The 24,603-nt window shown below is 38.4% G+C and overlaps 1 protein-coding gene across 1 annotated transcript; it reads right to left on the bottom strand.

Moving 5' to 3' along the window:
- Nucleotides 1-834: 834 nt before the first annotated feature.
- LOC136798922 (uncharacterized) lies at nt 835-16,437 on the bottom strand. Its single transcript, XM_067055599.1, has 12 exons — nt 16,370-16,437; nt 15,403-16,179; nt 13,829-14,590; nt 11,331-13,439; nt 10,832-10,908; nt 9,110-10,445; nt 8,713-8,929; nt 7,716-7,905; nt 4,655-4,830; nt 3,677-3,874; nt 3,044-3,305; nt 835-2,004 (listed from the first exon to the last, which is right to left on the bottom strand). Exons 1-12 carry the CDS (start codon nt 16,386-16,388, stop codon nt 1,555-1,557), a joined length of 6,573 nt encoding a protein of 2,190 aa, XP_066911700.1. The 5' UTR covers nt 16,389-16,437; the 3' UTR covers nt 835-1,554.
- Between the last annotated feature and the right edge of the window lie 8,166 nt (nt 16,438-24,603).

The following is a 24,603-nucleotide window of genomic DNA, read 5'->3' as shown; positions in this document are numbered from 1 at the left end:
CACTATATAAGTAAAATCATGGAAGCAATTCTTACGAAAGCAAAAATGGGGGCGGACGAACATTTCGAGGGGCCCTCAAAGAAGAGTTTCCAGGGGATCTCGAGAACTTTTTCAATTTCCAAGGGCTTGAAAGACAAAGCATTGTCTCTACCACCTAGATTTCCTCTTTCCAGGTAAAAAAGATAATGGTAATGGAAATGGTACTCTCAGCCTCAGTCAGGTGCCTAATAAACGGGGGGAGGGGGGTTGGAAGGGAAGAAACTGTGAGGGAGGGGGCTAATGGCCTGGAAATAATGTAACCATAAACTAAAAACTGGTTATTCAGTTATTCAGAGAAAAAGAAGGTACTCCTCTTTTGACAACTGAAAACATTTTCAAAAACAAATAAACATAAGGTCAGGGAGGTTGGAAAAAAATTAAAAAAGGGAGGGGCGTTTTTTATGCACCTGAGAGTTATGCTTGTTTATATTCTAGTGGTTCGAAAAACTTCAGGGGGGGGGCACTGGGTTTGCGGACTGACGGTATGTGCGGGCCAAAAATTGGCTTTTAAAATTGCACCCTTACAGTGCAGCAAAAATCAGTGAAAATCATACCCTTAGAGTGCATTTTCCCCCAAATTTTCGATCCCTTTCGTGCAAAAAATGGTCAAAATTCTAGCCTTTTTGGTCAAAATATCTAGATTTTTCAAGAATTTTCTGAAATTTCTACCCTTACAGTGCATCTCTAGTTTTTCCGACCCTTACAGTGCATTTTAAACATATTGGAAAAGGTACCCTTAGGACCCGCACATACCCATTGGTCCTTTTGCCCAGCTGCCCCCCCCCCCCCGGGGGTTAAAAGTTATCTCGAAATTTTCAGATCTAAAAGATTGATTTCAGTCCACCCTTTTCGTATGAATTTTTCCAAGGGAGTCTCATTTCTAAGGTTTTTTTCCTATTTTACCATTTTTCCACGGGATATCTGCATGATTTCAAGAACTTCTTCAGCCTTACTCAGCTAATAAATCTAGTAAATATGTACCCTGACCCATTACTACTGTTTCTAAAAAGATATCTTACAAAAATATAAAGTATAACACAATCAAACTACTACTTTGATGTAAAATAATTTATCAATCGATCTGGAGTATTTGGTTAACACGCCCTTCTCACAGACCCACTGGAAACCCTTCCCATTGGAAAAATTGGCCAAAATATCGTTCCCGGTGGAAAATTATACCTCACTTTTTGTCCCCATTTAAAATAATCAAATAAACCAATCCTCACTGCAAAATACTATGTTATTTTTACCATCCCCACTGAATTTTCTGACTTGAAAAACAAAAGAATTCAAATCCCTGGTCATAAAAAATAAGGGAATATCGATCCCCATCGAGTTTTAGTCCGTTATTTTTACCCTCACTGGCTGAAAAAATTCTGCCAGGTCTGTGAGAAGGGGGTGTTGGTTAGGATGTGCATCCATTTTTGATGCCTCAGCCTCAGCGTTCAGGTCTCCTCCGACTGAGACAAATATTAAAATTCAACAAAAGGAGCAATTGAAGAAAAATCATACAGGTCAAGAAATAATACAGCCGTCTTTCTTATTGGCTTTAGGTTGAGTTTGCGCCTTGGAGTAAGTTGGTGACGTTTGATGTGACGACGTCGTGTAACTCGGCACGTTTGTTGACGTCGAATAACTCGAATCCTCAGTAAGATTTAAAGCAGCAGCAACACTTCTTCTGGGTCTTTCATTTAGCGGTTTCAATTTGTGTTTGTAATTGATAGAATTGATTGCTTGTTTCTGTCTTCGGAGAGCACTTTGATCAAAATCTACAGAATAACGGTTACCACGCAACGCCAGGTTTTCGTCATCTTCCAAGAACGTGATCAGATATTGAGGATAGCATTGATCGCGCTCAAAAACAATATACATTGAAGGTGATGAGATGTTATCGACACAGCTATCATGAAGTGTGTGAGGATCTAAAGGTGATATTGGTGGTGGTCGTTTGATATCAGAACTTCCCTACAAATGAAAAACATTTGGAAATAAGTGGCTTCATTTCCCATCAAGTCAATGGTTACAACTGCGAAAAATGATACCCCAATGAAGAAAGCCTTAGTTTACGCCACCTTGAAGTATCAGAGGCCCAGAGGGAAACCAACAACAACATGGCTAAGTGTAATAAAAAATGACTTCAAAACTTTAAACTTGAGCTGGGAACATCCTACGAATGGAATACCATCATTAACCGCTAGATGTCGTGCTTTGAGCTCTTTCAAGCAAAAAAAAGTGAATATCGCAAAGAAGTTTGCTGCTATAGTTTTCGAAAACACGAAGTTTTTTATTGGTCAAGCGCTGAAATTCTATTGTAATGTCACGTGACTTAGGTAGGATTCCCTTCCTAACCTCGGTACAGTTTTCAGCCGATGCACGACATCTAGCCCTTCGGGCTTTAAAATCTATGGGTGTTCCTTTTTCCACGTCATCAGCCGAATTTACAGAAGTAGATTTGGCAAGTTTATTTGTGAAAGTCTAGCCGTACAGGGCTCTTCAACAGTCTACCACCATCTGACTAGTCTACATAATAGACAGCTCCAGGCTTTTAAGCCTTACTCTTGGTCTATAGGCAAAGCTATATGCAGCCACTAGTAGCCCCCACCAGGAATTGCTTATTAATAGGCTTAAAAACTTTCACAAAAGATGTTTATCAATAGAGATTTCAAATAAAAGAATGTTTAAAACACAGCTGATTGGTTTAGGTTCCGAAACTCTCTATTGTTTTATTAAAACCGCAGTGCGCATGCGATTTATCCGGAGAATTTCAATATTCAAAGCAAGAGCAGTCCTCATAGCCCGAAGAGTAGGAGTTTTACACTCGAAACGAAGGAAGATATGACGTAGCCTACCATGTGACATACGAAACAGCACTGGCTGCTCATAAGATGCATTCAAGAAACGTTACGACAAATATCTGTGCTCGATACCTGACTGGAGCTGGACACGATATAAATATCATTGAAACAAACAGTCAGTAAAGAAAAAAAAAAATATTTTTCTGTACCTTAGTATATCTTCCTGCCAGAACCTTTGCAACGAACATATATCTGATTTTATTGGAATCCGGTCGCGTGAAGTTGCGACTGTAAGAAGCTTGTGTTGCGAAATAACTTCCTTGGCCGAACATTGTTGCGTTTTTACCGTTCAATCTCCAATCAAAATTCTGTTTACATATCCCATCAACCACTGCGGCATCAGTCCCATGATACAGCTCGAGTTCATTGACATTGTTTTCACCCAGCTTCTTTGCGAGTATTTTCTTTTTGCTGAAATAAACAATATATAAAGAAGATATAGTCGTTTGTATGGACAAATTTCTCAACAGGCTGAAACTTCCTATAAGGATACCATGCTGAGCCCCAGAAAGAAGCCCATCGATGCGAGGATCGGAAAAGACTCAAAATGAGGTCTAAGAGACTACTTAATCCTAATACGAGATCGGCTAACCGATTAATTCTGGTGATTTATGAAGCATTGAACATGCTCCCTCTTCCGACCCCAGAAAGCTTCTTTTTTCGTTTTCTGTCGGGAAATTTATTCTTCAAAAACCTTACAGGTGTTGGGAATTTTGTCCAAATTTTCGTGAAATTTTGACTAATTCTCCTGAACTTCAGCTGTACACACAATAAGTATATACCTTTTGTACTTTTGATAAAACTCAGCATTACAGATTTCTTCCACATCCAAAACAGTGATATTTCTTCCTAGTGAAGTTTTGAACTGTTGTGTGATTTGTTGTTTTTCGGTTGGTTTGACATCGAGACGACCTCCTTCAAAGGAAACTTCTTTCGGCCAATGCCAAGGTGTGATGTCTTCCTCTTGTGGCGTTGATGACCTGTCAAAATTATATGAGAAACATAATGAATGTTATTTTATAAACCACATGAAAACATCATACGAATGAATATTATTTTGTAAACCTAAGAAATGGCTTTATTTTATGTCCAAAGATCTCGAAAAACCTTTTCATCAGGGTAGCAGAGGATATAAGTCGTACCAGAGTAGATCCCGTCTAAACGCGAGTATACAGTGAGTTCGAAAATAATGGGAACAATTTTTATGTTATATGAAGTAAAATCCTCAAAACTAATTATCTTACTGATCTTATGAGATAAGCCTCTGAGTAGTTGAACAAACACAAAGGTGTCGGGTTTTCAACCTTCTAAGGCCTCTCTTAGTGTTAAAAAACAACAAGAATTGAAAATAGTAGGTATCTATCAGAGTTAGAATCTTCGACAATAAAGTCAACAAAAACCTCACTATGGGTAGTACAATTTCTAGAGAATCGACCCTGTAAGGGTCACTTTTTTAACCAAGTTTGTCTCTAATGGTGACTTTTCCTTTAAAAGTCTTACACGTTTTTTTCATAAGAACATCCAAAATTTTTAAAGCCTTCTTATAAAAAAAACGTGTATCTAATCTTATCCCTTTGAGGGTAAGAGCTCGGAGGATTGGTCCACACGTATCGATATTCTCCAACCCTAGTTCATCCTTATAACTTACTTTGCATTTCTAGGATCTTACAAACCCTTCTCATCAGGGTGGCATCAGTAAAGTGGACTGTAGAATGTTTAATACTCCTATAGTAGTGGCCTGTTGAATTAAATATACATACGTTGAAACAAACACAGGTCTCCTTATTACATTTCTTTTGGTGAAATAAACAGGACCTAAATTGTGCTGTTGCATTGTGGTGAAGTCTAATTTGTAGTTGTATTCTCCAATCGTAAAAGTTTTGTGGGTTGAGTGATTCTGGTAAACGAAGTCGTATTCCAGATTGTCAGAGGTAACCTGGAAAGTAACAAAATAGTCAGGTTAACGGAATGTAAGAAAATCACAGATTGAACATTTTTTTCATTGTCTCTCACTGACCCCTGCCAAGGGTTACCAGGGGGGGGGTCAACATCCAGATACCAGACCCATAGCCGGGTGGTGGTGTCTTTTTTTCCTTTAAAAGTCTGAAAAGTCAAGTTGGTATTGATGGGGGTGGGTCCCCCTTTTTTTAGAAAAAAAGAGTTATCCTCAGTTGGTATTGATACCAAAATAGGGGGTGGGTACCCCTTTTTTAAATAATATGATTCAGAAAGTTGGTATCCATATCAAAATGACAGCAAAACTTTCCTAAATTTTGCCCTTATAGCTAGAAAATACCCCGGGGTACATATCAGTCTAAACAGGTTTCAATTGGATTTGTTTTAGCTTTTGAGTATAATGACTGTAAATGAGTAATAAGTATAAATGACTTTGAAGTTTGTTTATTTTGGACTTTTTCGATATTTTCAAGTTTTATTTTTGATCAAGCCTGAAGCAATTAAACATTTTTTCTGTGATAGCATTTGGTAATGCATGACCATGAGTGAATCTATTCTGTTCTAAAATTATGTACTAATAATAGCTTCTCCTAGTTTTTGCACATCAATTATTATATTCAGATAATATTGATTCAGATTGATTTTGCTAGCTTCATTGGGTTTGTTTTTATTATATTGTCAGTTTTCAGTCATTTTCTATTTTAGCATATGACATTTTTTGTGTTGTGTTGAAGAAAGAGTATTTCTTTTTTTGAAGTTTCTCTTAGTATATACCCTCTTTGTGTGGGAGGGGGCGGGTCCCCTTTAAACAGCTTTAAACTCAAATTTGTCAGATTTGTATTGGTACTAAATTAGGGGGCGGGTCCCATGATATTTTGTCAAATTCAAAAAGTCATGTTGGTATCGATACCAAATTTAGGGGGTTGGTCCCCCTTTTTCTGAAAATTATGATTTTCAAGCTGGTATCGATACCAAATTTAGGGGGTTGGTCCCCCTTTTTCTGAAAATTATGATTTTCAAGCTGGTATCGATACCAAAATAAGGGGGTGAGTCCCCCCTTTTTCTGAAAATTATGATTTTCAAGTTGGTATCGATACCAATTTTGGGGTGGTGGTGTTAACTTAGCTCAAAAGGTCAAAAGTCAGGTTTTTGGGCTATGGGTTGGTATTATAAATGTTGACCCCCCCCCTGGGGTTACAAAAGCCTTTAACAAAAATATACAGTTTTACCGCTTTTCTTCAGTTAATTCTTTTTACACACGTGCTCTGAAAAGAAAAACTTCTAGGAGAAGGAGCTATAACTTTTGAAGAAGAGAGGAAGTTAATGGAGATCATACAATGTTTTTCTAAATTCAAAAAATTTATTTAAAGCTGTAAAAACTTAGCTCGGGAACAAACAATAACCTTCCCTCCCACTGCAGCTCGCAGTCAGCCACTGCAATGCCTAGTTCCTTTTTTTCTCGTTTCAGATCATCAAATGCATGGAGCCCTCTCTCGCTTTTGCTTTAACCGACACATAAATTTCTTCCAGACACATGAGGCTCTTGACGTACGAAAAATCTTAACATCTTGAGAGTTTAAATTTCAAATTTTTATAACTATTTCAGGGTTTACAGCGGAGTTCTGGAAACCTAGTCATAGTCGAACGTGCGCAACGCACTGGGCTCAACTTCAGTGGCTTCAAATTATTCATAGGCCCAATTGTAGACCCCCAGATATTTACCCAATGAACAAGTGTGCCGAATTTCAACCAAATCCGACCATTTTGGAGGGCTGTAGGCTGCTTCAAAGCTTTAGCCTCGTTTTGGCAAAAAACTCGTCCCAAGGCCCCAAAAATCTAAATTTTTGAAAAATGCAAAAAGCACCCCAGATATTCACCCAAGGAACAAGTGTGCAAAATTTCAGCCAGATCGAACAATTTTTGAAGTCTCCAGGCTGCCCCAAAATTTTAGCCTCGTTTTGGCGAAAAACTCGTCCCCAGGCCCCAAAAATCAAAATTTTTGAAAAATGAAAAAAACACCCCCAGATATTCACCCAAAGAACAAGTGTGCCAAACTTCAGCCAAATCGGACCTTTTTTGAAGTGCCCAGGCTGCCAGCCTCGTTTTAGTGAAAAACTCGTCCCCAGGCCCCAAAAATCAAAATTTTCAAAAAATGAAAAAAACACCCCCAGATATTCACCCAAGGAACAAGTGTGCCAAATTTCAGTCAAATCGGACCGTTTTTAAAGTCTCCAAGCTGCCAGCCTCGTTTTGGTGAAAAACTCGTCCCCAGGCCCCAAAAATCAAAATTTTCAAAAAATGAAGAAAACACCCCCAGATATTCACCCAAGGAACAAGTGTGCCAAATTTCAGCCAAATCCGACCTTTTTTGAAGTGTCCAGGCTGCCAGCCTCGTTTTGGTGAAAAACTCGTCCCCAGGCCCCAAAAATCAAAATTTTCAAAAAATGAAAAAAAAACCCCAGATATTCACCCAAGGAACAAGTGTGCCAAATTTCAGCCAAATCCGACCTTTTTTGAAGTGTCCAGGCTGCCAGCCTCGTTTTGGTGAAAAACTCGTCCCCAGGCCCCAAAAATCAAAATTTTTTTAAAAAATGAAAAAAACACCCCTACATACATACAGACATACATACAGACATTCTCAGATTATAGCTCAACTGAAGTTGAGAATAGCTCCTCCTTCTATCCTATCAGAATATCAGATAACTCCAAGTTTTGGCCTAACCCGTGAATGAATCGGACGATCTTCATTTATCATATATTTCACTCCTTATTATCTTTTCAACAAGCGCAAAACTACCATTTTGTTTCTCATGCGACACTAGTGGTACTCGATATTTATCAAAAAGTAAATCAAAAAAGCCCTACCTTTCCAGTATATTCAGTCCACTTTCCAGAATTTTCTTTCCAATACCACTTCCAAGTAGTGTAAGAGCCTTTCGGCATACACAATGAAGTTCTGGTGGATAAACGGCGAACTTCAACGTTTTGGTTCATGTAGAATGCAGTGATTTTACTGCTCTCATCAAATGTGATGTAAGATGCTTTGTCAGCAAAACTGAAAAATGGATCAAAATTAAGTTTTGGACCAGCAAATTAAGTTTTTAATTTGGAGAGATGATACCTTCAGTGTATCAATTTTGGCGGGGATTACATTCGGCGGATTCGACTGTTTTGATAAAAATCCGCCGAATTAAATACCCGCCAAAATTTTTAAATCTACCTTCCGCCAAATTGAATATCCGCCAAATTCAACAAAATCTTTTAGGGATAGAAATTCTATCCAAAATCCGCATTTTTAAGTAAAAACTATTAAAATACCAAGTAACTTTTGATTTACTAAAATATCCCCACCTGCCAAAAATTGTATTTTTGTCAACCGCCAATTTAAGTACACGCTAAAATTAATACACTTAAGAGCATTGTGTAGCTAAAATTTCCTTATGGGTCAAAGAACCACCGATTATTCGAACCAGTCGATCTGAAAACGTTTTGGACCCATTAGGGGCATTTATGATGATGCTCAAACCTACAAACCGTCTTTATAAGACGAGACCAATTTGATTTGTTGTTTTACGGGCCCGTCCGACCCTGAAAATTCCAAAAATTGAAATAAAAATAAAATTGATTTTGGTAGTACATTTTCATTTTCATTGCTTTACAGACTGTCAGATTTTATAGGTGAAATTCTACTTTTATTTTTTCGCCGACCGACCGACCCCCTTTTTTAGGTAGCCGTAAAACAACAAATTAAATTGGCCTCGCCATACTGCTTTACTCAAAAGATCATAAAAAGTAGACAACTACTAAACTTTGAAACACTAAATGAAAGACCATGCATTTGGCAAGCAAATTCCGTACTTACTTATATCTGGACTGCATTGGATCACAAAAAGCTTTCTCAATTTCGACATTCAAATTATTCGGGAACAACTTCCAAGAAGTTTCATCCGGTTTTTTGTATTGCCATAAGTATGGAGTGCGATTTTTAGGATGAAGTAAAGAGCAAGTTTCGTCTTTGTCGCAAACGTCATCCACATATTTCACACAAATCGCCTCGTCTTTCAAGAAGTTGAATGTGGCTGAAAAAGAAAGATTTTTAGTTTTTAAGTTGGTGTACTTACTTAACATTCTTTCTCTCTGGAGACTCCGAACGATAAAAATCCTCGATGATAAAGCACAGGCCCCTACAAATGGGGCTATAAAGTGTTATCTTTTTGAATATTTGAATGATTTGGAGATAATACAAAACTAAAACTTACGTCGTTGTAGAAATTCTTGTTTTTTCTTTTCTTCCGATTTCGGTTTGAAATAAACCAAATATTTCTTTAACAACGAAGTGTCCGAAATATGAAACAATTTCATGATTTCGTCAGCGTGATTATCGGACAAAGCTTCTTCGTGACGAAATGAGCAGAGTGCCGAATGTTTACGACATTCTCCATTCACAAAGTCGCCACAGATATGAATATTTTCACATTGTTGTAGATCAGTGCATCGATTGTTTAAGTACTCTTCACAGACAGACGGTAAAGTATTCTTCAGTAAACATTTCAACTGACGACTATGTAAAGGTTCCAAGGAAAATTTTCCGATGATTCCTTTGTTGTGAGTTGATGAAAAATCATGATGTTTTCCACAGGATATTGCTGAGTGACTGATATCAAAAAGCGATTCTTTACAGATATGGAACAAGCCGCAATCACCAAGACAGCCAGCATTTGACCAGTAATTTACGCAAAGTTTGATGTCCTTGACGCAGAGGAAGACTTCTTTCTTGGTACGAGTCAGCCGGAATGTATCAGGATGGTTTTTCAACCAATTTAAGCAAAGCAGCAACTTTGATTGGAAGAAATGAGCACAGATTGTATTCTTCTTTATTTTAACATGCGCGTTAGGACATTGTATGATATATTTGAAGACGTCTAGTTCTGACGGTGGCTCCCACTCTTGTGTCAATTTTGTGGTTGTGTCAAATCCAGTGAAACCTGTCGTCGATGGTAGTTTACGGTCTTCATGGGTCGGGATCGACTGTGGCTGCTTAAGATCCTTTTCTATAACTGTGGATGGCTTGATGTTTGATCGACTTTGTGCTAGACTTTTTATACCAACTGCTTCAGAAGTCTCCAAAGGGAGTACTGGGAGAGGTTTGGTTGCAGATATCTCTTGCGCTAAGGGTTGCACAGTTGGAGGTTTGGGAGCTTGACGTTTTACAGGTTTCTCTGTTGTTTTCGATTCCAGAATCGATGTATCATTGTTATCGAAGTTAAAATTGCTCTGATTAATGACAAATGGAGTTGCTGGCAATGGTTTGAGTAATGATTGCTGTGGTGGCATCGGTTTCATTGAAGACGGTGGCAAAATATAACCAGGGCCCAGGAGACCCTGGACTCTGGATTCTCCAGAGGAAGGTGGTGGGATGGGTATTCCATTAGAAGGTGTACAAACGCCGAAGGGCGTTGGTCCAAAAGGACCAGGAGACGTTGGAGCCATAGGCAGTATGGGATTTATGTTGGAAAGAGATGTGCCGAATGCTTGATTTGTCGGTGAAAATGCACCAGGAAGTGGTTGAGTTGATGGCGGTATTGAACAATCCTTCTGTAGATAAATTAGTTTGCAAAAACATATTTAAAATACAGTTCAATCTCTTTAACTCGAACCTCTATAAACCCGAATGTTTCCTTAAGTCGAACACGTTTTCCCGTCACTTCAGTTGACCTTTTAAACCTTACTCTGAAATTTCCTTAACTCGAACAAATTTGTGTTTTCCTCGTGCGGGTTCAAGTAATAAAGACCCCACTGTAGTGGAAAACTCTTCTGGAAGGTAAGAAAATAATAATTTCAGAGCTTATGTTGAGGCAGTTGAATGATATTGGTAATATATATGGAAATTACAGTGAGAAGATCGGCAACTAATATAATTTGAAGAATAATGAATATTACAACTTTTCCCATTAGTTTATTGAGAAAACAAAGATATATACCGTTTCGTTAACATCGATTGTGTTGGTTTCCAGATTAACTCGTTCTTTAATGACCTTTGTCGTTTTCTCAAAAACTCCTAAAAGAGAAACGCCCGGAGTATATGTTTTTGGATTCTGTTGCAGGGGGTATCGACACGTTGATAGCTGGTAGAGTGGTGTGTGTTTTAAGCTAAATTGAATATATCTGAGTTTGAATTATAAAAGGGTAGTATCAAAGCTCTGGTCGTGGAAAAAAGTTAGTACAGTGTACTAAAAAGGTGGTGGTAAAAAATTAAGATAGTACCATGAGTTGGCAATACTCCTGTATGTTTTTCGAGATTCTGCCAATACGTAGCGGATTCAAGTTACAAAAATATCTTTAGAGTGAGTTGAATCAAGAAAGAATTAATTCCTCTTCACGTCCTAGAAAAAACCTGTCAAACTTTTTGGGGGTTCTAAAGCTGTTGCTTTTCATGTCTGATTGAATACAAACTTTCTATAATATAATAAATAGACTCACGGATAGTTGTTCTTTTACGGGAAAACATCAGACTAGAACGTAATTCTTTCTCTGGGACGTGGTATTCTTTCGCGATTCGATTGGCTTGTTCAGATTTTAAACCTTCCTCATGCTGGAGTGGACATTGGATAGAATCTTTGCAGTTACCACGAAGAAATGACAAACAAACATGTATGTCGTCACATTGATCAGCAGATTTGCAGTTCCCTGATTGATATTTCGGACAGACAATAGGATATCTGTGTGAAAACAAAACTTTCAGTTGATGTTCACTCAAATCTTCCAAATGATGCTTCTTGAGAAGTTTTTGTTCGTGTTTGTCATCGAAGCCATGATTTGCAATACATCCAGAATTGCTACAACCATTTATAACAGTAATATAATTTCGACAAAGATGAAATCCAGAACAATCAACTTTCTGGCATGGTTTTTTCTTGTTGAAAAAATGTCCATTGCAAAGTTTAACATCTTTAGGGCAAACATAAATATAATCATAACCATTAATATAAAAAACTCTGAAGTGATTTTTATATTTTCCAGTTGTTTTTAGATCGTTAATAACACCTGTTCCAAGATTTTCGATTTCCAAATCAAGATTAAGACGTGCTTTAGGAGAGCTGAGGATTTGATCATACAAACGTTTTAAAAACATTACATGATGAGATGGTTCTTTCTCCTTTTCATGTTTAGCGAATAAGATATTTGCCAAAACGTCATCAACTTCCATTTCATGGAATTTGCTACCATGAGAAGCTAATATGACTTGATTGTAATCATCAAAAAAATCATGTGATAAATCACATCCATCAAATGTACATACAGAGTTCTGCAAAAAGTTTAAGCAGATATGAAGCTTCTTGCATTTTTTTACACAGTTCTGTGCTTGGTAATGATAGCAGACTCTTGGAAAGGACTTTCTCAATTTTTTCAACACTTCATCATCTGATAGCGTTGAGTTAGCTTTACGAACGATTTCATCATTATGTGAATCCAGTGGGTTGTGTGAAAAACCATACCGGCAATCCTCACCGGGACAGGTTTTCTGGTCCATGAGTAATTCTTTACAGAGATGTAGAAAATGACAATTCTTTCTTTTGCAATTTCCATTTAGGTAATGCTTGCAGAGTTGAACATTAAGCTGTTTGGATGGCAACTCTACTGTTGAAGATGGTGCAGTAGTGTATGCAGTTGATGTTAAATTCGGTAGACTGTCAGCTGCGGAAAATCTCTTTGGTTTTGCTCCGGTGTTGGCGAATTGAACAGATGATGTTAATGCTTGGGTGAGTTTCCCAGGTTTTGTGGAAACTGAATAAGCACTATTTTTTGGTAGAACTGAGCTTTGAATTTCTGTAAAGTTCCTTTCAACGGACATCAGCGAGGGCAAGAGTTCTGCTTTAGTATCTATTGATGGCAAATCATCCGTTTTGTTCACTGGCTCTGGTTTAAAAAGAATATCTGGTGCTACTGTGTCTCGACAAACATTTAAACCGTCATCAAAAAACATTCGAAAAACCTTTTTGTTATGATCCAAAGTGAAATTATGAACTGTTGTTTTCATTAGCCCGCTCCTCTCAGCTAGGTTGCAGGTTCGAGGACATGTTCCTTCAATAAAGGCCTGACAAATATGGAAATATCCACAAAACGGTTTGATACACGTACCATCAACAAGGAACGAGCCACAAATCCGTGGGAACGAAGCACGTGCAACCTTCAACTTCATATCCTCATTGTAAGTATTTGGAATGACTTTTGCCAACACAGACTTGTTGTGACTAGAATTTACATCATGGGAATATCCGCATGTATTTTCATCGTTAGGGCATGATGTTGGTGACCATAGGAACTTCTTACAGAGATGGAGCTTCTGACATGTATTATCAGGACATAATTCACTGTCAAAGAAACCCTTACAAAGGTGAATAGGTGCTGTTGGTCGTATTTCGTAAGTTTCTTCAGTGTTTTCTGAAATCCAAAACATGTTCCTGTTGTCTTGAAGTTTTTCTAGCAAATTGTCAATGTCTTTGAATTGTTTTGATAATTTCTTTATACCACAAGACAATGATTTAGCCTGAGTTCCCATCCACTTATGAACACTTGCTATCTCTGAAGCTGTAATAGAAAGTAGCAAAAACTTGAGTAAAACACACTTAATGTAAAAAGCAAAACAAGACAAAAGAATTTTGAAATAATTTGGTTCAGGAAAAGAGACGAGTAAGATCCGATTCTTCTTTATCTTTCAGAACTTGATAGAAGGATGATAAAAATAATAATAACAGGATTGAAATATATACCTTAAAGGAACTAATTTTGGCAAACTCAAATAGGTGAATTTCTTATTAGGCAATTTCTTTTTATAATTTTCACAATAACCCTTAAATTTAGCATCACATGCACAAACTTAAGTCATAAAAGACCGCATTACCCTCCAAAAATAGTTCTTGTTGAAAATAGTAGCACCTGGACTAAGTACTCGTCATCAATTTAACATGTTTACTTACATTCGAATAAGTTTTCATCAAATGGTTCTTGGATGGATAACGAGAAAAGGTCTGGAGTGTTGATAGAGACGTCATCTGGACCTTCATTAGGGTTAAGAATGATATTTGGTGTGACAACATCTCTTTTCAACTCTTTACCATCTCCATAAAATATGTTCATAACCTGGATGTTATGGTAATTGCGAAGAAAATGAGAATCCTTTTTCGGTAAACCCGTCTTCTCAGCAAGATTACATGTTTTTTTGCAGCTTCCTCTAATGAAATTTGGACAAGCATGGAAATACCCACAAAATGGTTTGGTGCAGCATCCGTCGTTTATAAACTCTCTGCAAATTTTTGGAAATGAGGAGCGCAAAACTTTCATTTTCATAATGTCATCATAACCATTTGGAAAGACTTTTTTCAGGATGTTTGAATTGTGAAGTATGTTGATACGATGCTCGAAGGGGCATGCATTAGCATCAGGACATGACTTTTCTGACCATAAGAACTTCTTACAAAGGTGTAGTTTTTGGCAATCTCTATTCTCGCAGTTTATGCTTTTATTGTATTGTTCACAAAGACCAACAGGAACTTTCACGTGAACCTCATAATTGACATCAGAAATCTGTCTCAGCCAAAACATTTTGTTATCAGCTTTGAGGGTTTGCAGTAAATTCTGAGCTTTAGGAAACTGTTTAGCTAAACATTTAAGTTCAGCCTTTACATGAATACCATTTCTTCTAGCAATCCACTTGTGGATATGAGTGGTAAAATCCTTGTCTAAAAACAATGAAATAATAATGTTCTATCATACAAGCAATGAATATCAATCAGTAATCTAGTATGAGATGAAAATATAACTATAATATAATCTATATGACCTGATATTCAGAAGAACAAATTCATGCTTGAATAAGTTGGAAGAATCAAATTCAATTGGACTTTTTAATCTGTTTTAATAAATGCAAAAAGTTTAGGCAAATCCAGGAATATTTGCTAATTTTTGGGCCAAAAATTGTTTTGCTCGCACTGTAAGGGTATGAATTTGTATATGTAATCACATGATAACGAGTGCAATTCGAATATAATTGTACAAGTCATTTTTTTGTTATTAATTTTCCAAGTCCTACTTCACTACTTTTTCCCAGTTAGGAAAATAAATTACAGAAATTACAGTGAGAGTTTTATATTTTTTCTCTTTTCTCTGTGTCTTCCTTTTATTTTTGTTTAATAAAGATTTTCTTTCTCACAAAATAAATTTCGAATTCAATTAAAACGTTCGATGCAAAAAAAATGTAAAAAAAACATTTAAAATCAATTTTGTAAACATTGGCGCGGCATTGAAGAGTGTGATTAACGATTAATTGCTCTCTACAGGATGCAATTAACGATTAATTGCTCTCTTTGAGGGCGTGCCAAATAAGAAAAAATAACCCATCGTGCGATTACACCAATTATTGCTGCACTGTAAAGGTGCGATTCTTAAAGCCAATTTTTTTGCCGCCGTATATACTGTCAGTTGGTGAAACCACTGACCCCCCCCCCCTCGAGAAACAGCAACAAGAGAAAGGATGAAAAAAGTAAGAGATAACCTTTAGAAGTAGTATTCATTGAGCCAGAGGTGCTGTAATCAGAGACAGATAACGTTGATAAATCTGATATACTGCTGGAAACACTTTCACAATCATTTTCTTTGTCATCTTTTGGTAATAAGAGATTGTGGAGTAATTCACCTTTGTTGGATAGGCATCTGGCATCATAACCGAAATTTAGAAGCACTTTTCTATTATGGGCTCTACCAAAGTCATGAACGATGGCTTTCTTTTGGTCACTTTTCTCAGCAAGTTGGCATATTCCTGTACATTTTCCTTTTAAATAGTCCAAACAAATATGCAAATATCCACAGTATATTTTGTCACATTGCCCAGTGTCTTGAAACATTTTGCAAAGTCTCAACAAGGAAGATCTTAAAAGAACAGGAATAGATTTCACAAAGTTTGATGGTGTGACTGGAAGGGCATTATGAATAACATCTTTGTTGTGTTTATCATCGAAATTGTGTGATAAACCATCTCTACAAGGTCCTTTGCAAAAGTTTGGTGATAACAGATTCAATGGACATAAGTGAAGCTTGTTGCAATGACCAAGGCAGGATCCTTTTGATGCTTGATACTGAGTGCAAAGCCGAATCAACAGCTTTGGTCTAACTTCAAAGCCGCTGTTAGTATGGCCTGTCCAAAAAATGTCTTTGCGATGTTCGATTTCATATTGCAAGTTCTTAATGTGCGGAAAGGTTTCTTCAAGTTCTGTGATATTAGAACAGCTCCGTCCATCTTTGTTGACTAGCCAACGGAACACAGAAATAAGATCTAAGAACAAAAAAGATCAAATATAAAAACTTTAAAATACTGGAATGAGGATGAAGACAAAAATACCATTCAGATTTTAAAAAATTTCTTATACTAGATAGAAATTATGTTAAATAATGAGTTTTTGTGTCACTCAGATTCTCTGAAACAAAACTACTTTTTTAGCCCTACTGAGTGTATCACTACTTACAATTTTCATAGGCTTCCATGCTCACTTATTGATCATGTCGATGCCAAAATGGTCATTTCTTGCATTCTAAAAAATAATAAGCCAATTAAAATGGGCTTTACACAACAAAAAGCTCGAATTAATAACATATAAAAACTATTACAAAAAGAACAAGCTAAATGCTGAATGGACCTACCTGATTATGAAAGTTAGATAGCAATGAGAGGAGAAAAATGAAAAAAAATCAGTCAGAAAAAATAGCGTTTAGCGAAAATGCACAACACAATAAATTCATCACTAATTGTTGATGGGGGGAGAGGGAAGAGTTATAGGGAAAAATAAATAGAAAGTTCTAGTCCCAAAAATCAGTTTTATTGACAATCATGCTTGATGGTGAGCATTGAGATCAATGATGTTTTTGTGCGAAAAAATATAAGGAAAAATCGAACGAAAATCTGCAAAAACGGTGATTTCCATTTTCAACCAGAAAAAAATTTTTCTCAAAAATCGAACTCGGCCATGTTTTGAGCATTGCGAATACACATCTCTCTGCAAAAAAATTGAAAAAACTAAGGATCAAAATTCGAAAAAAAATGTCAAAAAAACCGGTTTTTCCGGCATTTTCGGCCGAAAAAAAATGTTTTTCGAAATGTTAATCGAGCTCCTTCACATTTTAGGTATTGTCGTTTTGCATCAGTGAGCAAAATTTCATAAAAAAATATAAAGTACAGCTCGAGAAATTCAAGAAATACTGTCTTTCCGGTGAAAATAGGTTGTCCCGGCGATTTTTAAATAGTTCCGGCTTCAAAAATCAATTTTATTGAAAATTGAAACATGCTTGATGGTGGGCATTGCTATTAATAATGTTTTTGAATGAAAAAACAACCAATTATGAGGAAAAAGTCCAATGAAAATCCAGAAAAACAGCGATTTCCCGGCATAAATTTTTTCTCTAAAATCGGACTCGGCCATGTTTTGAGCATTGTTAATACGCATCTTTGAGCAAAAAATCAGAAAAAACTAATGATAAAATCTCGATAAAATGCCAAAAAACCAGTTTTTCCGGCATATTTCTGGCATTTTCAGCCGGAAAAATGTTTTTTCAAAAATCGGGCTCCGTCACATTTTGGGCATTGCCATTTTGCATCATTGTGCCAAAAATCAGAAAAAGCTAATGAGCCAATCCTGAGAAAAGCTGGTAACAGACAGACAAACGAACATTGGTTAATTTATAGGACCTCCACCGGGGTACCCGGAGGTAGGTCCAAAGAAAGGGATGAGCTGGAGTTTTTACAAGATACTTCACCAATTGGTCATTTGAAGTGATAGAGATGACCGAGTGATATGATTCGCTCTACGAAGTATAGAGCACTATTTTAATGGTTGTCCAACCAAGATGTTATTTAAACATTGTTAAATTTTATTGGGCAGTTTCTTGATAAGTTCTTCCTCCCCAGGGAAATGTTTCAATGGATGCAAGGAAAACGACAACAATGCAAAAGTTAAAATTTATTTTACAGTTGCCCTTGAGTTTTTAATTCATTCAAAATGACTTCTTTAAGATGACTTCACGACTTAAAAAAGGTCTCCCTCCCAAACTTTTACTACCTTAACCCTTTAAGTGCCACGGTCATTTTTTTCTAAATTTTTTGAAGAAAACCGCTAGTTCAAACTTTAAAGACTTATATCTCCAGATCTAGAAAGAGTTAGCCTGGAAATCCATGCTATGATTTCTTATTCTATATACTGATTAAGGACAGGTCTCCTGTCTAAGAAAGAGTTAGAAGTTTGTTCATAGCTTGTTGGATAGCTTAGAGTCTAGAGAAAGGCAGGGTGGGCGGCTAAGGGGGGGGGGTAGGTAAGGGAAATTAAAGCGCAAAACTTCAAATTAATTCGCTGGAGGACAGAATCAAGTAAAGCAGGGCCAAATTTGGAGGTTCTTGGTTCACTCGTTGACCAAAAATGGTCAAAAAACGGTCAAAATCTGAAAAAAGTGGTTTTTAGTCAAATTTTTGCATTTTTTTACTTTTTGGCTTAAAATCTCACTGGAAAGACTCCTTTTTCATTGTTTTTTTGCTTGACCATGCATCCCAATCCAATTCCTACGAGTTACACCAAAAATGACAATTTCTAACTTAAACTGTGCATGTTACAGGAGGGTTTCGCCCTCCTACATAGCCCATGTCTGATATATACGCCCTATATACGACATTGGAAATTTTTGTGGAATTTAATTTTGTGGTTCCCAGCTCAAAATTCAGAAGTTGCGCGGCATTTAATTTTGCGGTTAATAGGATTTTTTGTGTAAAATATGTCCTATTTTGCCCAAAAAAGCAGTTGAGTTGAAGTTTTTATAAGATGCTCACATAATTGGTTATTCAAAACAATAGAGATGATGCGTTTTTTAGAGAAATATAATAAAAGTTTTTGTTTGAATAGTTAACGACCAATCCAATGACAAAAATTCTTGTAAATGTTCATCTTGACCCCAAAAAAGACCAATTTTATAGGTGATTTTTTTTTTAAATCATGGGAGTATTCTTGTTTTGCAGAACTTAATTTGTCAAAAAACCACGAAAATCAATTCCGCTCAAAATTTCTTCCCACAAATATTTCTTCTCTTAAGGTACTCCAAACTTAGCCTTGATATCCGCAGACATTTAACTATTTCACAGCATTTTTAATTTTTTTCTCAATCTCAGGTGAGTTAAGGCAAGTCTCAAACATATTTTGCGTGACGCGCACCGCTTGCCAATGTTCCTTAACTTTCGTATATAGCTCAAAAGAAGCGTATTAACGAGAGGATTTCGGAAAGTGCTGGGCCGAAAATTTAAATTAAGCCAATCTCAAGATATCGGCCAAAAACTGATTTTGACGTTATGAAATACATCAAAAAAACACATCATAAGGAAGATTCAAATGACGTCATTATTGAAAACAGCGATAACTTTAAGTCTATTAATGCAATCAACACCAAATTTTGACTGGTGACGTAGATTAACGATTTTTAAAATATTTGTTGAGAAATTGTCAAAATTTTTAGATGACTTCATTTACTGCCGGTAAAAACTAAAATACGTCATGATGACGTCATCATCGTCAAAATTTAAAATTTTTTTCATGCATTATTTTAAAATCAACAATCAACGTCTCCAGTCAAAATTTGGTGTTAATTGTAGTAATGGAATCGAAGTTATCGTTGTTTTAAAAAGCAACGTCATTTAACTTAGCTTTTTGACGTGTTTTTTCGACGTATTTCATAACGTCAAAATCAGTTTTTGGCTGATATCTTGAGATTGGCTTAATTAAACTTTTCGGCCCAGCACTTTCCGAAATCCTCTCCTTGATACGCTTCTTTTGAGCTATATACGAAAGTTGGAAGCGGTGCGCGTCACGCAAAATATGTTTGATACTTGCCTTTTAACTCACCTGAGATGGCTTATCATACTTACCTAAAACAATCCAAAAGTTCCCTAAAAATCAAAACACGCCAAAATGGCAAAACATTGGATAGTGCTGAGGTACAGCCATTTTGAAAAAAAAAACAAAAACAAGCTGGTGCTTTATCCATGAAAGACCTCTTGCAGAGTCTTTTTTAACCAACTACTCTCGGGTACCTAATAGCCGGGGGGCCCGCTAATTAATTTTTCGAAAATTTTCCACCCAGGACATTGTTATTCCAACCCCCCCCCCCGCTTATTGATTTTTGGGAAAATTTTTTTTGAAAGTTCCCTCTTTTGCCCTAATTCTGCTGTATCAGCCTCCTTTTCGAACATTTTCCACCCAGGACATTTTTATTCCAACCCCCCCGCTTATTAAATTTTGAGATTTTTTCAAACCCCCCTGCTTATTCCAAACCCCCCGGCTATTAGGTTCTGCTCTTGAATTACTCAGAAATTTTAATTTTCAGCGGTAAGGCTTTCATTTGGTGTTTAGGGAACTTTGGATTGTTTTGAATTGACTGGAACTTCTTTTGAGTACATTCGATTGGTTCAATCACGATTTCTGTTCAAACTTGTTCAATTGATACAGTCTGGAATATAACTGAACTTAAAAGGCTTAGCCGTTACCGTAAGTTGGTCTAATATCGGCATCCCTTGTGTAATTCCGACACCCTTCTTTAGAGACAGGAATAAATTTAAAAGCTTTAATCACTGATTGAAAAAGGATTATTCCTCTCTAACCACTAAGTAAAGAAAAGTAGTTTTGACCTTTCTATAAATTTCAGCTGATAAAAAGGGTGTCGGAATTAGACGAGGGATGTCGATTAGACCAAATTACGGTACACTTTTGCTTACACGCATTGCAGTGCCGTAGGAAGCATTTTCATATTGGGGGGGGCTGAAGTTTAGTGACACCTCGAGGGCCAACCATGGTTTGGCCCGAGGGGGAGAATTTTGAAAATTTGAGCTCTAGATTGCTTAAAAATACACTCAAAACATGCACATAAAAGACAATTAATGGATTTATTTATAAGTAATGTTAATTCCAAGATAAGACATGTTTGTTTTCTCTAGCATCTAGCATAGTTTCAGAGCAGCTATACTCTCAGCTATTATTAGAGTCTTGCTACTAGGCTATCTATCTAGCCTCTATGCCTACTCATCACTCACTCACTCATCCAGGCTAGTGCTCAGGCCCAGGCCTCCTGCACATGTGAAACATGCTTTAAATTCCAAGATGGCCACTCTCCCTCTAACCATCAAGCAGCCAACACACAATTCCAATTCAACTTAAATTTTTTTCAAGAAAAATTTCCAGAACTTTTACATCATGCTGCTCACACAACCTAGAGTAATCTTACTGCTACTAGGCTTACTACATTGCTTCCATCAAACCTCGGGCCAGCCAAACGGCCCAGGCAAGAAGAAAAATAGCAAGACAAAGAAGACCCGACAAGGAACTCGACCGTACACATCTAGTAGAGCAATCACAGATGTATCAACCACATCCCCTGCCAACACCATCAACCAAGGTAATGGTTTGACATCTTTTCCCCAACCTTCTACTGATCCCGCCGCCCAAATTACAGAGAACGTTGTGATTGCTTTATCCCCATTGGATACACCCGCCGACCATTATGAAAACTATGACAACTTTCTGCTTGGCAATTCTCATGACCCTTTTATGCAAGGAGATCTCTCTCCTGTTCATGGATCACAGCAGGATAATATTACATCTTCAATACCTCCTGAACAACCAACCATCACCCCCATTAACACCCTTGTGTCACCACACCATGAGGCAGTACCGCATCCAACCTTTGCACCAAACGTTACTCGAACCACCAACGCCACTTTTACGAGGTACGACACACTCACACAAAACCATGTCCCTAATCAAGGTACCACTCGCCGTACTACTCTGGCATCAGTTTCTACTCCTCGAGCGCCCAACATTGCACCATCCGTCGCCAGCCCTTCACCACCAACAGTTACTTTTCGGGAAGAGATACAGCGTATGCTGGCTGAATCCTTGGCTCCTGTCACTCGGCAGATCCACCAACTGCAACAACAACATCTTAGGCTACGCGCCAATACCATCGAACGTCCGCAATCACATCTTCAATTTTCCGCTCCTGCCTCGTCTCCTCTGCCACCAAATTCCATTCCAACCACGTCGCCTGCACCGTCATCTCGGCTACCGGTTCAAATTCCCGCCACGAATCCAACCATAATGGCAACCCAAGAGCATTCTTTTCAGCAGCAACAGACGAACAACAACACGGCTTTACCACCAGCCCCAGCCCGCATCATCCAAAGGATACAACGGGGTGAGTTTATAAATTTTAATTCGCTCCTTCCCCAGAACATTAATGACAGAGATAGGGCCTCACTCCAGCTCACCATCGATGGAGACCAGTTAAGCCTTTCTCGTGAGAATGGGGAGGGGGCGAAAGACTCGAACACATATAAACATAAGGTCACGGACATCTACACTTGGCTAATGGCATGGACCTTGTTCTACCAAATTTTTATCTTTTATCGACCTCATATGATGGCTCAGTTGTTGAAGTACCAGATGTTTATTGGTAACCTGGCCTATACCTACAACTTTAATTCGTGGTACAGCTATGACCAGGCATTTCGTCAACACCTTGCCAATAATCCTGGTGCAAGATGGGACTCTTGCAATGACCTAATATTTAATTTACACGTTAGGGGCTCCTCTGGCCGAGGAAGCTGCTATTCCTGTGGCTCAACAGATCACATCTATTCAAATTGTCCGAAGCGTGCTGCGTCTCGTCCTGCGAGTGATCCTGCATCCCGGGCGCTTGTTAGAGCTCCTTCGTCTCGTAGCCAGCAGCCCTTTCTTGCCCCCCAGCGTCAGTCCCCTGCGCCCTCAGCTTCCGCAGCCGCGTTTCCCTCTTTTCAGCGCTCTCAGTCCGCAGCGTCTTCCGGCGAGGTCTGCTTTCGATTCAACCAAGGCATCCCCTGCGGCGACCGCTGCCAACGTTTGCACAGGTGCGTCGTGTGTTCCGGTGACCACCCCGTCACTCAGTGTTCTCGTCTCTCCAAGGGGAGCTCAAACCAGCGACAAGGAAACTGAGTCCTCGACATCTCAACTAGACAACTTATCTGATTGTGCATTCCCTCCCCCTCCGGGGATTTACACGCCTGTGCGTGTCCACGTCTTGGATTCTCTGTTGTCTGGTTATGATGTCGAGATTCATTCGTTTCTTGTTACTGGTTTTTCTGTTGGGTTTCGCATAGGCTTTAGTGGTTCTTTACCTCATAACTCTGAACGCAATAATTTTTCTGCTTTTCAATGTGTAGAACCAGTTTCGACTGCCATCCTGAAGGAGCTTCGGAGGGGCCATACTGCCGGCCCTTTTTCCCACCCTCCCTTGCCTGACTTCAAGTGCTCTCCGCTTGGTGCTGTCCCCAAAAAGGATGGCACCCAGCGGATCATTCTCGATTTATCAGCCCCCATGGGTTTTTCTGTTAATGATGGCATTCCTGACTGTTCTGTACATTACACTTCGTTTGATGAGGCTGTTGAGTTGATTAAGCTTTTGGGCAAGGGCTGTTTCTTAGCTAAGGTGGACATTCGACATGCCTTTCGACTGTGTCCGGTCCACCCAGATGATTGGCATCTTTTGGGTTTTCGATGGAGGGGTAGGCTTTACCACGACATTTGTCTTCCTTTCGGTCTTCGTTCGTCGCCTCTCATATTTAATTGTTTTGCTGATGCACTTTTGTGGATTCTTGGGAACAAGTTTGGGGTTGTGGGTGCCTGCCACTATCTCGACGATTTTCTTCTTAGTGGGTCTTCTGAGGATGAATGTAGAATGAAACGTGATCTTTTTCTTTTCTCCCTCTCTCTTCTCGGGGTCCCCATTGCCGAAGACAAGCTAGAGGGTCCTTCACAGGTTCTCACTTTCCTTGGCATCGAGATTGATACACAGGCTTGCTTGCTAAGGGTCCCCCCCACAAAGCTTCTGGAACTCAAAGGTTTGGTTATCTTGTGGTCATCCAGACGCAAGTGCACCAAAAGGGAACTGCTCTCTCTAATTGGGTCTTTATCTTTTGCCTGCCGTGTGATTCGACCAGGTAGAATCTTTCTTCGTCGCATGATTGATTTAGCTCATTCGGTCAAGTCTCTTCACCATCACATTGACATCTCATCTTCTATCCGTAAGGATTTAGCCATGTGGTTCGTCTTTCTAGATTCCTGGAATGGCTCTGCCCTCTTTCAAGATCGCGCTATTTCTTCTCCCGACTTTGATCTATTCACTGATGCTTCAGGGCTTGGTTTAGGTGCCTTTTTTCAGGGAGCTTGGGTCTCAGTGGCTTGGCCTTTTAGCACTGTGGGTATTAATGTTGCTCTTTTGGAACTTTTTGCAGTTTTCACAGCCATCTCGTGCTGGTCTTCGGCTCTGGTTAACAAGTACATCATCATTTTTACAGACAATGAGGCTATTGTGGCTATCTGGGCTTCTGGTTCTACACGAGACAAACCGATCATGGCTTTGGTTAGGGCTTTGTTTTTTCTCTGTACCAGTTTGAATTTGTCTATCGTCTTCAAGCACGTTCCTGGAGTGTTAAATCCTTATGCAGACCATCTTTCTCGTTTACAGGTAGAGCGTTTTCTCTCAATTTGCCCTTCAGCAGATGCTTCTCCCACACCGGTGCCTCAGTCGCTTTGGACATCTTGGGACAATCTCTGGCAGGATACTTAGACCAATCCCTGGCACAGTCTACTACGAGCACGTACCTTTCTGGTGTTTCTTCTTATTTGCGTTTTTGTGGCTC

Source organism: Clytia hemisphaerica, unplaced genomic scaffold (genome assembly GCF_902728285.1).
Source record: "Clytia hemisphaerica strain Z4C2 unplaced genomic scaffold, Clytia hemisphaerica genome assembly, whole genome shotgun sequence".
NCBI classification, from domain to species: domain Eukaryota; kingdom Metazoa; phylum Cnidaria; class Hydrozoa; order Leptothecata; family Clytiidae; genus Clytia; species Clytia hemisphaerica.
The sequence above is the reverse complement of the archived record's forward strand: the minus strand, read 5'-3'. Positions and strand labels throughout refer to the sequence as shown.

What these genes read in the sequence shown, in the direction of transcription:
- LOC136798922 (XM_067055599.1), bottom strand. An exon ending in GGACTGAATATACTGGAAAG is followed by an intron (nt 4,831 to 7,715) that starts GTAGGGCTTTTT and finishes GTTACTTTCCAG; the next exon opens with GTTACCTCTGACAATCTGGA. An exon ending in TTTTATCAAAAGTACAAAAG is followed by an intron (nt 3,306 to 3,676) that starts GTATATACTTAT and finishes TGTTTATTTCAG; the next exon opens with CAAAAAGAAAATACTCGCAA.